Source organism: Tursiops truncatus, chromosome 8 (assembly GCF_011762595.2).
Source record: "Tursiops truncatus isolate mTurTru1 chromosome 8, mTurTru1.mat.Y, whole genome shotgun sequence".
Lineage (NCBI taxonomy): Eukaryota > Metazoa > Chordata > Mammalia > Artiodactyla > Delphinidae > Tursiops > Tursiops truncatus.
In genome coordinates this window covers 81,217,638-81,231,431 of record NC_047041.1, presented here as the reverse complement: position 1 = coordinate 81,231,431, position 13,794 = coordinate 81,217,638, and the positions used below count along the sequence as shown (strand labels likewise).

At 35.8% G+C, this 13,794-nt stretch overlaps 1 protein-coding gene across 1 annotated transcript in view; it reads left to right on the top strand.

The window, feature by feature from the left end:
* The window catches only part of DCDC1 (doublecortin domain containing 1), a 452,054-nt gene extending 438,665 nt beyond the window's left edge, over nt 1-13,389 (top strand). The window contains exons 35-37 of the mRNA XM_073809437.1: nt 429-608; nt 10,592-10,742; nt 13,241-13,389. Coding sequence (XP_073665538.1) covers nt 429-608; nt 10,592-10,742; nt 13,241-13,389 — 480 coding nt within the window. The remainder of the gene's footprint in view (nt 1-428; nt 609-10,591; nt 10,743-13,240) is intronic.
* Nucleotides 13,390-13,794: the final 405 nt, after the last annotated feature.

The following is a 13,794-nucleotide window of genomic DNA, read 5'->3' as shown; positions in this document are numbered from 1 at the left end:
TTGGTTAAAGGAAATGATGCTGTGACTCTAATCAAAAACTCATTTGTTAGATGCAGAGAAATCACTCAGTAGGAGAAACGCCATACAAAAATCCAAAAACATATCTCTATTTATTTCTCCAAATTATAAATGAAAGTTAAGTGCTTTGCCAAAATAAGTGCCTTATTATTATTACTCTAATGATTATTATTGCTTACAGTGATGCATTGAAGCAAGGGGAATTTACAGAAGAGTCAGTGATAGGAGAGGGTAATGTAATTCCTAAATCTTTTTTCCGTATGATGTACAATTATAAGATATTTCTTTCAGCATATTCTACACGCACATGCACACACACACACGCACACAGACACATGCACAGACACACACGCATACACACTAAACAGACAATTCTCTAACCACGGCATTCTCTGGGCTTTTCTTAACAGGCACAGCTTTCTGAAGTCCACGAACTGCAATCCAAGGGAAATTCTCCAACTGCACCTAAATGTATATCATTCAAGAGGAGCAGCTTGTATAAGCAACCCGATGCAAAACGAGCGTGGATTTACCTAAATGGAGGCAGACCTGAAGATGGCACTTATGCCCGGGGCAGAACTATTTCAGAGGTAAACCTAGTGTGAAAGGAGAGTGTTTTATAGGCCTGTTTTCAAATTCCAGCGCTGACATTTATAGATTGTTAGGTCAGGCAAATTATTTTACCTCTCTAAATCTCATTTTCTCATCTCTAAAATGGGAGTAATACTTTCCTCACAGGGTGGAGTCCAATGCTGTCTGACATAATGTGTGCATCAGAATATGACACTTGGCCAGCAGAGAACAATGACAATTAAACTCATTGCACCCAAGTTTAGAGTAAATCTAAACTTTAAGATAATTTAAAATAGTTTTCCTGTTCCATTTTAAACCTAGTTCACAAAAGAGTGATTATTCACTGGATATGTTCCCCGTGGGGAAAACAACAGTATTCACTAGAGGAAATCTATCATATTCTTGTCACACAGATTCTTGGAACTATGGCAAACTTTCCACTTTCCAGAATTAAAACATTGACTAAAGAAAAGATGAGTAACAGTTCATTTATTGTTTGCAATATCAATGATACAATTCTAAAAGTTGACATTTTGTCTTAGTCTTTAAATGAAAACTTTAGGTACCTAATAAATGGATTTTGGTAGAATTTTTAAAAGTCTTATTTGTTGCAGTGATATCTTATAATAGTTGTTGGGCTTTATTATTTGTGAAATGTTTTTATAATTTTTTCTGGGACAAGAGGAAGTCATATAAAGGTGAGATGTTGGTGGGAGATGGAAGGAAAGGCAAGACAGTGCAGCAGGCAGGCCTGGAGGAGTTCATGGAGGCTCATGGGGGCACCCAGAGTGGCAGGGGCACCTCAGAGGAGTTGTGTTCCTGAAGGTTGGTGATTTCAAAGTGTGATGGAGACCACTTCTCTTTGACAAGGACTTTGGATAAGAACTGTGAAAGCAATTGCATCTCAGAAGTTGACAACCAATTTGCTGTATTTGAGAAAGAAGAGAGAAAAATGCAGACAATAAATTCAAAACTAGGAATACAAGTAAAGGAACTTCATACACATGGGGAAGAAAAAGGAAAGTGATTTTTTAAAATGAGTGAAACTTTTTCAGGAGAGAACACCCTAGAACAGTTTCTATAACAAACCTGAAATGTTTCTTCCTTGCTGGTTTCTTTGAAAATCACAGAGTTTGTATTGCAGATGTTAAGTCTTAAGATGCACATAACCATTGCAACTAGAACTGATACATTAGTGAGGGAATATGAAATGATTAATAAATAAAAAGTAGAGCAGGGACGAGGACTAAAGATAGCCTGTCAGGCTCAGGATAGCAAAAACTTACCATAACTTTTACAAAAATTACATATACCTGGTGAAAGAATGACTTTTTGATTTATGTGACTCTCATGTAGCATATAAGAGCCATGCCATACATATTATTCCATGATCATATAATTTTTTATGAACTTTGTACATAAAGGGCACTGTGCTAGATGCTGCAAAGTATTATCCTAATTTATGTGTGTGAAAAGGGTTTGAAAACTTTATAGTGCAGTATAATTGACAGGTTAACCTATAGCAATAGGAGGAATAAAATGACGCATGATCTATGTTCTCATTAAATGCATACTTCCAACTGGCAAAACATTTGAAAATATAGCAAGCTTTACTTAGGTTTATAGAGAAACGGGCACTCTCATGTCGATGGAAGTAAAACTTTTTGGAGAACCATGTGGCTATACAAATCATAAGAAAATGCACTTCTAGAACCTTATCCCAAGGATATTTTCATGAATTTATGCGAAGTTTGTTTGGTAAGAATAATTATCATGGGGCTATTTATAACATATATAGATTAGAAGTAAACACTTATCAATAGGGAGTTGGTTAAACGAATTATAGTGTATAGGATGGAATATTACCATAATTAAAATCAACTTTAGAAAGAATGTCAATAAAGATGTTCAAGATATACTAAATGAAAGCAGCATACTATAAAGCACGTAGGGTTAGATTCTATATACATGCATGCACAAACCTAAAAGAAAAAGACTGGAAGGATTTTATTTTTGGAAGTGTTTATTGGATGGTCTTATTACTGGTGGCCTAATAAAAGTGGTATTTCTTTATTATGTGTTTTTCTTTGTGTTCCATATTTGGTTATGATGAACACAGATTGTAAGAAAAATTTGCTAAGGGAGCTGACCTTCCTCTTGGAGAAATACTAACAGCATGTGATGAAGGTCAGGTCAGTAGTACATACAGGAAGTTCAGTAGTTCAGAGGAGGGAACACTGGGCCCACCTGGGGTGAAGGAGAAAGGCTCCCCAGAGGACGCAACCAGGAGCTCTGATGGAACTTGAGAAATGGGTAAGATTCAACATTTAGGCAGAAAAAAGCATTAACAAGCATGAGGGGCATCACACACAGAGGTATGGGTGTTAGAATTCATAAACATACGAGTAGATGGTACCTGGACTGAGAATTAGGGAGAGATACAGACAACTGGAGAGACTGTTCAAAAGCATATAGGGTAGGCTTCCCTGGTGGCACAGTGGTTGAGAGTCCGCCTGCTGATGCAGGGGACACGGGTTCGTGCCCCGGTCCGGGAAGATCCCACATGCCGTGGAGCTGCTGGGCCCGTGAGCCATGGGCACTGGGCCTGCGCGTCCAGAGCCTGTGCTCCGCAACAGGAGAGGCCACAGCGGTGAGAGGGCCATGTACCGCAAAAAAAAAAAAAAAAAAAAAGCATATAGGGTGGACACCACATACTCTCTGTATAGTCTACTTGGGCTGCTATAACAAAATACCACAGACTGGGTGGCTCAGACAACAGAAATTTATTGCTCACACTTCTGGAGGCTGGAAAGTCCAAGAACAAGATGCCAGCAGGGTTGGCTTCTGATGTGGACTCTTTTTCTGAGTGGCAGATGGCTGACTTCTCACCACTGTGTCCTCTCAGAGCCTTTCCTCTGAGCACATGTGGAGAGAGAGCTCTAGTGTCTTTTCAGCCTATGAGTCTGGGGAAGGACACAGTTCAGTCCATTACACTACCCCAGACTAGAGTGCATGAACCACTAGTTTGTCTCTGAATAAGGTCATGGCATAGTAAAACCAATGTTTTGGGGAGACTAATGTGGCCTGTGTGTAGAAAGCTACTTAGGCAATGTCTAGAAAGTTTTCTGCATATTATTTCTTCTTTTGCTTTATTTAAAAAATGTTCTTTCTAATCTCTTTCTTTCCCTTTTTCCTTTTTCTGTTTTGATTTTGATTTTAGGGATCTGAATGAGATTCTTTGTCATCAGTTAGAAATGTATCCTTTCAGGCTCTCAGGCTGTAAAGAAAAGTTCAGGAGAATGGACTGTGTGTGTGAAACAAATAAACAACAGGAAGAGTAGGGTTCAGATTTTACTAGGGGAATCTGGCTAACAACACCAATTCCAGAGAAGCTCAGAGTTTCAATGGTTGGTACTTTTACCAGAAGAATGAGGAACAGAACGCATTTCAAGGTGCTTCACTCTACTTTCTGTAATGAAACCCCCAGAAGGTATTTGAATCCCATCTAATGCAGGCTTTCCCTCAACTTCGTTCACTGCTGTGGCTATTCTGGGTGATTGAACCACATTCTTCCTACCCAGTCTTTGAACATGGCTGGAGCAAACTCTCATCTCCAACTGGTGTAGGCTCATCTGTCATCAGTGCACCAAGGTGACACCCTCTCTAGGGTTAGTGGCTCTTTCTTCAGGGCCATCATCTTTCTCTGATTTATGACTATCAGGGCCCCTCCTTCTATGGTCCTAAAGCATCTGTCTCCTCTCATCCCAGCAACCTCTCTCTGATTCTACAGAATCTCAAAAGCAATGTGTTCTCTCACAGCCAAGCACAGTTCTGAATGCGTGAGTGGAAGCTGAAAGAATGAGAAACAGATTTTTTTGATTTGGAGAGGCAAGTACCTCATGTCCTCAGGGAATATGAAATAGTTCTGTGATGCCCACGTGAGCCACTCTGAGAGGACCTGGCCCATGAAAGCTCACAAAAGAGATTGTGGGTGAAGAATTATGTATAGAACATTGTTCTTTTATTATGAGTTTTTGTTATTGCAAAAATTACAAACATTTAATTTATATTACCCACTTTAAAGAAGGTACTTGAGTAAATTTGGATATATTTGAAAAACTGAGAATTAAGAATGTCATTAAAGGTCATAAGCTAACTAGATATTTTAGAACCTAATTGTACTGAAAATGCCTTTTGTTTTCAAATTTACTTTTAAAAGATTTTTGTAAACTCATTAACTGAGTCTCATGTAAATAGATCTTTGTGAACACCGAGTGAAATAGCTACAGATTTAAGTCATATTTTGTATTTGGTATATGCCGTTATTAAATTATATTTATTTTTCTGATTATAAACAGAACACAATCTCTATAGACGAGTGACATTTTAGTGGTAAAGTAGGGGAAAGTATAAGAATTATCCTTATGTAGGATCTTTTCAAACTACAGAAATTTCTCCCAGAGACATATCCACACAATTCTAGGACAGCTCCCCACTGCTCCCAGTCCAAATAGAAACTCAGTTAATCATACTCTCTGGCTGCCTTGGAGCAGAAAAATATATAACTGCTATGGGCTGAATTGTGTGTCTCCACCTCCCACCCCCCCGATTTCTTATGTTAAAGCCCTAACCCCCAATGTGATTGTATTTGGGGATAGAGCTTTTAGGAGGCAATTAAGGTTAAATGACCTTAAGGGTGGGGCCCTAACCTGATAACATTTGTGGGTTTATAAGAAGAGAAAAAGAGCGATCTCTCTCTCTTCTCCCATCATATGAGGAAGGCAGCTAGCTGTCTGTAAGCCAGGAGGAGCTCTCACCAGAAACCAAATCAAACCACAGCTTGATCTTGACTTGCCAGCCTCCAGAGCGGTGAGAAATAAATTTCCTTTGTTTAAGCCACTCAGTCAATGGTATTTGTTTTGGCAGCCCAAGCAGACTAAGATAGTGACTATTGTTATGGAAAATTTAGAAAAACTGCAAAACCATATGAAGCATACGAATCTATTGTAATCACTATGAATTTTTTGATTATTTGAATAACATTTGTTCTGTTTTCTAATTATAAAACAACATACAGCCAGTGCATTAATATTAGAAAAAGGAAAAGCACCAAGAAGGAAATGAAAATTCTATCACCCACAAATAACCGCAGTTATTAAAATTTTAGTAGATATATTCCTATGGTTTCTACATGGTTATTTATATATTTGTTTGCCATTGTGATCATAGTAGATCACATGGTATATATATATAATTTTGCAACCTGTGTTATTTGCCTAACAAACTGTTGTGACTTTTTGCCCACATAATTTAATATTCTTTAACAAAACATTATTTTCAATGGCATCATCATCTTCTATCAACTGGATGGATTATTACTTACTCATCCAGTTTTCTATTGTTTGCCATTTAGATTGTTTTTAATTTTTTGCTATCATAAAGCATGCTCCAGTGAACATATCTATCTATAAATCTTTATTTAATTTTCTGATTATTTCCCCCAGATAAATTCCTAGAAGAATTGCTAGGTCAAATTATGTAAATGCGCTTGAGAATTTTGATAGCTATCGCCAGCTTGTTTTCTAGGACGATTTCAGGAGTCAATGCTCCCACAAGTGGTGAATGAGAGTTCCCACTTACCTGCTGTTTACATGAGTTATCAACAATGCTAATTGCCATCACTTAGAAACATGTATTTGCAGGTTGACAGGAGAGAATGTTATACCCATGCTTTAATTTATATGTCTTTAATTATTTGTAAAAGTGATTTTGACTTGCTTTGTTTTACCATTTATTAGTAATCTGTGAATTCCTGACAAATTCTTTGCTATTTTTCTGCTGGAAGTATTTTCCACACTGATATGAATCTTCTTTTTTTAAAGTAACAAGCCTACTATGTGTAACTTTGTCAGATTTATTGTAACAATGATCCAATTTGCCATTGTGTCTAGGAGATTTTTTAAGGTACAGAAATTAATATATTTTAAAAGTTTGTTCTTTGCTTTTCATGTTCCAATAGTATTTTACTATCCTTATGTCATATAAAGATTCATCTTAAGATTTTTATAATTGTGTCTTTCCCGTTTACTTTTTAAACTGTGTGAAACTTCGTTCTGGTGTAAAATTTGAGTGAAGCTATTTTGTCTGTTTTATTTATTGGCTTAAAATTATTATCTCAGCCCTACTTGCTGAATAATCTTTTTTGTTCTCCCCATTGAGCTGGAATACAAACTTTATAATATACTAAATTCTTATTAACTTCTGCTTTTAGGCTATCTAATACTTTTAGAATACTATAGCTTTTTAATATATTTTAATATCTGATAGAAGTTGCCTAATGTTGTACTTTGTTTTCAGACTTTACTTGATTATCCTTGCCTGTTGATTTTTATAGATGAAGTTTAGAATTACATTTCAACACCCTAAAATCATCCTACAGGAGTTTTGACTGTAGTTATGTTAGGCTATTAATTACTTTCATAAGAATTGACACCTTTTACAATATTCAATCTTTGCAGCCAGATTGAATTCTTTGGCATTGTTTTATATACATATACATCTTTTTTTTGTCCTTCAGTAAAATTTTATAATTTTTTATAAGGAAGGGCCTCACATTTTAAAATAATTGACATTCTGAGTTGGTTTGATGTTGGGATGAATTTACCCCCACTGTATTTTTTTAAATACTTTTTTTTGGTGAACAACATAAAACTACTGATGTTTTATAATTTATTTTGTGCTTGGCCACTTTACTAAGCATTCTTTTTGTTATTAATTTCTCATTCAATTTACATAAATTTTCTAAGAATGAAATCATATAAAGTTCACATGGTGATGATTTTGCCTACTCCTTTAGAAGAACTGTTTCTCTTATTCTGATTTTTTGTTTTATTGCATTGATTATAATCATAAAAGTAAATATTCCTAACGATGGAAAAAAAGAAGAAACAGCATCTTTTTCCCCCATGAATAGCTAGAAAGTTTGAATGCTTTGGTTTCTCTTTTCCTTGCCCATGTCCCTTTTTGGTGATGTCTTACATTTTTACTTTATTTTTTCTCTATGGAGACTTACCTTAAAATTTTAAATTCATTTATTTTCTGACCATTTTTATAACAGCTGTATCATGTTCTAGTGGTCTTACTGCTTAATATTAGTCACTTTATATTATGACTTTTCCATGGTGATGGAATTTCATTCATTTTTTAATAATCCGAAATGTATCTGAGTGATATATTTTCTGAGTTTTTGTACACATAAGGATATCTTTTGTTTCCTATAACCTAAGTAATAATTTAGCTGGATACTGAGTTCTTATACTGAAACCTTTTCCCCTAAAAACTTCAGAGATTTTCTTTCTTTTCTTTTTTTTTTTTGGTATTCATTGTTGCAGAAAACAGGTCTAAACATAACTGCATTTTCCCCCCATGTCTGAAAGTCATACTTTTTGCCCAGTTATATTTAAATACTAGTCATTTTTTTCATTAACTGTGCCTTATCCTAGGTTATCCTATTTGATCTGAAGACATGGGTCTTTGAAACACGAACGTTTTCTTCTGTGTTTTGAATAATTGCTTAAGTTTAATTTATTCTGGATTCTTCTCCAGTAACACCAATAATGTATAGGTTTAATATCTGATGTCTTGACATTCCAAATGTTTTACATTTTTCTCATAAATTTTGTCTTATCCTTTCTCTGTATCCTATGAGATTTTCTCAACTTAGCCCTCCCTAATACTGATTTGATTTTCTACAAAATTGAGTCTGCTTTTTCCTGCTTTTAAGACGGAGTGTAATTCTGCTCTTGAGTCTTTTATTTCCTTACCTCTCATTCGGCTGTCTATTCATCCCAATTTAAACCTCTGTTTCTTCTTTTACCAGCTGTGTGACCTTGGTTATGATATTAATGTCTTTGTTCTCCATTTTTCTCATCAACAAAAGGGGGATAATAATTGTTTCCACAGAAAAAATATTAGATTGTCCTTAGAAACTTTTAGAAAAGTTTCTAGCCCACAGGAATGTGCTAGTAAATTTTAACTGCTATTGTTGTTACCATCGTCATTATCACCATCATTATCTCTGCCTGCATCTCAGCAATGCTCCTTTCCTTTGAGCTGTTGTCATCTCATTTCTGTGTGTGTGTGGGAGTGTGTGTGTGTGTGTTTATGGAAGTCATATTTTACCAAATTTGGGGGGAGCACAATATAGGTACTCTCTAAAATGTATTTGTGCTCTAAATCTTTTTGTTAAATCTTCACCTTGTGTACAGATACCATTTTTATGTCGTAGAATATTTTCATAAGCCTCATATAGTTGCTGATGTTAATTTTTCTATTTATATCTCCTCCTTCAAGGAGAGATCTCTTGACAGAAGACATTAGTTCTCCTTTGTTCTCCTAAATTTTGACTTGGGAGCTGTTAGGATCCACCCCTAGATCCTGAATCAGAATCAAATGGCTGCTGACTGGCTGTCATTTAGCAAGAGGTGTAGGACTGCATTTAAGTCCATTCTCCCACTGCTCTTCTCTAACTACCCCACTCTACAGATGGGAATGTAGTCTGGGATAATTTCCATTACTGTTCAATTCAGTGCATTCATCTCTTGCTCACAATAGTGAGTGAAAACTTCACTCTCTGAATTGCATTATCTCACCACTTCTTTCATGTCTTCCTTCATATTACTGATTCATTTTCCAAATGCAAGATGCCATTACTTGCCCAGCTCTGCCCACTGCCACCCTGCATTGCTGTGAGTTGTAGCTCCTAATTCGATATATAAAAAGAAGTACTGCAGTCGCAGAAGTCACAGAAGTGACTGCAGTGGCCATGAGAGAGATTCTTGGGGTGATGGGAATGTTCTAAAATTGTATTGTGGGACGGTTGCACAACTTTATCAGTTTACTACAAATCATTGATTGTTTCGTACTTGAAATTAATGAATTTTATGGCATGTAAATTAAACCTCAGTAAAGCTGTTAAAAAAATTTTTTTTAAGTATAGAAGGTGAGTTGGAACACATGTGGACCTGGCTCCTTCATTTTGGGAGAGCAGGTGTTTGACCTGCATGATAGGTAAAAGCCATACAGGCAGGTGTGTGGAAACCTCTTACTTTCCTCCTGCTTGCTTGCATTGTTTTGTCTTAAAGTCTTATTCAGACTAATAGAACCACCCTTAGGGGTCTGGTGACAGGTTAGCCAATCTGTTTAGTACTCTTGACACTTCGTATCTGTACATGTGTTTTTATGAATATTTCAAGGAAAATTGAGAGAAATTGAATTAGGCCCCTAAACATAGTTTTTAAATTTACCAATTGAAAAGAAAAAGACTTTTGATCATAGAATCATAGAGTCAAAGAGGTATTAGACCAAAAATTTGATTTTATAGTGAAAGAGACTCTTTCATAGGGAAGTTGCCTGACTTGTCTGAGTCATACAGAGGCCAGAGCCAGGTCAGTGCTTTTGTCCTTCTAGCTTCTTGCTCATTGAAAAAAAAAATGAGCTATTCTAACAAGTCTAGATTCTTCAAGCCAAGGTCTTTCATATTTAGTCATTTCTTAAACAGCAAGAGGCCTCTTCTACATAGAAAAATAGAGACCTACAAGGACAAATCCACTGACAAGCACTGAAGTTCCTTACCGTTTAACACATTAGGGAACATTTGTAAGCCCTTCTTCTCATCTCCTTCTATACCTCTTCCTTTTTTTTGTTTAACTTTTTTTGGAGTTTAGTTGATTTACAAGTTGTGTTACTTTCTGCTATACAGCAAAGTGAATCAGTTATACATATGCATATATCCACTCTTTCTTTAGATTCTTTTCCATATAGGTCATTACAGAGTGTTGAGTAGAGTTCCCTGTGCTATACAGTGTACCTCTTTCTAACAATTACAAGTAAAATGAATATTTATATCATGATAATAGTTCTCTTAAAGGAGTTGATTCTTTAATATGTAATTATGGTGTGACATTCCACATCCCAGTATGTGTGTCCCTTTGTGTTTCAGCTGCTGAGTGACTGCTCCTCTCGTCTCAAACTGGCCCACCCAGCCAGAACACTGTACACCCCTGACGGAGAGCCAATTCACTCGTGGGACAACATAGAGCGAGACATGGTCATCTGTGTGTCCACAGGGCATGGCTTTAGAACCCAAAGAGGTATGGGTGACGTTTTCTTTTCCATCAAGTGTTTGAAGAATTAAAGCATTCACTTGTTTCTTCAAAGAGCTTGTTTACTGAATTTTACATCCCATCATGATGATTTTTAATAATTATCCTCCTCCACGCTTTTCTACTCCATGTTACTAAAGTTAAATTCAAGTATTTATTTGTTGGAACCTCACTTTTGACACTGTTTGCTCTAAAGAATTCAAGTTCTGTTAGTCTTGAATTTTATCCAAGGGGCTTTATTTGTAGAAATTCTAACGGGCCTCCTTTGAAGGTATTCATTCTTTAGCACGAACCCTGAGGAAAGTGAGGCTTCCTTGACTTCCCACTCTGCAAGTTATTTAAAACTTAATGTTTCATTAATAGCAAATATACAGTTTACAGATTTTTTTCTTTAGTAATAAGTAAATATATGCTTGTTTTATTATCTTGTCTATCCTTTGATTATTTTCTTTGATAAATGTTAGAAATGGAAAAGAACATACGTTTGTTATTAAACTAACTCTTGTCCTTTATCTTATTTATCCTGAGGAATTTAAAACCCTTTTCTGGAATAGGTATACATTAGCAATGACATAATTTTCAGGATATTCTGAAGAACACTGATATCATTTTAAAGGAAATTAAAAGATTCAGAAGTGAATTACCTGGGGTCCTTAAAATAACTAATGCTAGATTATCTCTTTTAAAAGTCACCATAGGATTATTATTACTATGTTGTATATAAGGTATATAAACCAAAAACTTTTTAAAAAGTTGCAATCATATCTTTACACTTAGCCCAGAAAGGATAAAAGTATAGGAACGGAAACTAAAAAGTAGGAAGACAAGGATTTACTGGGATGCCTAGCACTGTTCTGAGGATGCCACACATATTCCCCCAGCACCATCTTACGTCAAGGAAGAGGTGCCAATCTTTGTATTCTTTGTATTCTGTTGTCCCTTCATTCACCAGTACCCCTCACTCCAGCTCTTGGTGATCCTCACTATGTGATTACTTAGAAGAACACACCAATGATGGGGTTCCTATCATGAATAAGTATTAGTTGACAGCTTTCTGTGTTCCTAAAGTACATAGCCTATAAAAGAAATATAAGCCAGGGTTCCTTCGCTGAAAGAGTTTTCGATCTAATTGAGTATATGAACACACTTGAAGTAATTGAATAGTAAGCAAATAAGTGGCGCAGTAGAAGGTACTTGCCCAGTCCCTTCATTATTTATGCTTAATCTTTCGTACTCTTGGGATGACTTTCTGTTACCTGGACCCCACCCTCCTGGCCTCACTGTATTCATTAGGCCTTTCTGATAAATAAAGCTAAGTATGCTTCAGGCAACCTAGCCAAAAGGGTATCCAAAACACGAAGAGATATGTAGGCTGCCTTCCCAGAAGCACGCTTGTTACCAAGAAAAACTGCAAAGAGAAAAGAGAAAACTAGAAACGCACATATTACTCTCCTTACCATTTTCCTCCTTGTTAGCTCTGTGGACCTTTGACAAGGCTATGTAGACAAACATTCATTTCTGCGTCTTCAGTTCTTTAACCACATGAATTACTATGACGTGAAAGAGTCGTTTCTTCTCCTCTGCAAATGGGTCCCCATATTACCTTAATGGTGAAAGTGTTGGTGGTTTCCCCAGTTGTCTCAGTTCTTTTCGGTGGGTGAAAATCTGATTGATAGCAGAGAGTCTAATTTAGTTGCTCTTTAGAAAGTTCTTTTATTGTATGAGCTGTCATTTTATTATTTTTCCTGAAATAATTGAGAAATAATCATTTAGTAGAAATCTAAATACTCAGAATGCTTTAAAACAAGAGAGAAATGCTACTAGCATTTATATATATTATATATACATATATATATAACATATCTATGCTTGTGAAAGGACATTTAATTAATCATTCTACTCATAATTTTTCTGTGACCTACTGGCTTAACTATGTAGTAGAAAATAAGGCAGCCTGGGAATTTCAAAACTAAACACCTTATAAAAACTTATTTTATGTGCTATAATGTAAAAACATTTAGCATGTGAAAGTTAGCCATCAAAGAATCACACTGGGTCTTTGAAAAATGGATTTGTTTTGGCAAAACAAATCAGATGCTGTTAGAATAGTTTCTTTCACACAAACCCCCAACAAAATCAAAAGGGTGCTTTATGCTGTTTGTCATCAAATCTGAACACTGTTCTCAATGCTGTGTTTACCATCTTTTCAGTGGGTTCAGTTTTTAGACCACTCCTAGGTTAGCTTCCAATTCAGGCTTTATAAAAAGCTTGGAAGGAAGCCCTCTCTAGCAACTGCCATTCTGTAGAAATCCAAAGGATGTTAACACATATCTGATGTGATAAGCAAGTCAAGTGTGTAATGAGAGAGGCCGACGTGGGAGTCGAGGATTTCTGAAGGATCTTCAAGATTTTCATCATCCTGAACTTTTAATTATTTTCTATAAATACATTGACTTGTCTCTCAAAATAATATTTTTTTTTAACAGAGTTAAAGCAACTGGTGGAGGTCAGAGCAAATTATGCCCGAATCCGAAGGCAGCAGGGTCCTCAAGCCACAGACGCTGTGTTGTCACCATCCACAAAGCTTCAATCTCTGGTACCTCTACACAGTGAATTCCTGTCAGACCCATCATAGTTTGTGCTGTGTTTCGCTGGGGTAGCCTGTGCGGACATACTCATATGCTTGCCAGGATGTTATATGATGATTAGTCATTGTTTTCATAATTCCATGCAGTCTCTTTTAAAAGTTATACCCTCTACCTTTTACACAGGGTGGCATTTGGTGCCTCAAATCTGTCTTAGAAAGACAACAGAACTAGACAAAGCAATGTCAGTAAAATAACTATCTTAGGTGTATTTTCTTCCAGGAAAAGAAAAAGGAAAATACTAGCTATTATTGAAAAATAATTTAGTGGGGTCAAGTAGTGTATATTATTATATATACTTTTAAAATTATATAATATATATATTTATATAATATATATAATTTGATAATAAATAGACTCTGACAATTTGAGTGTACATATATAGTTTATACTTA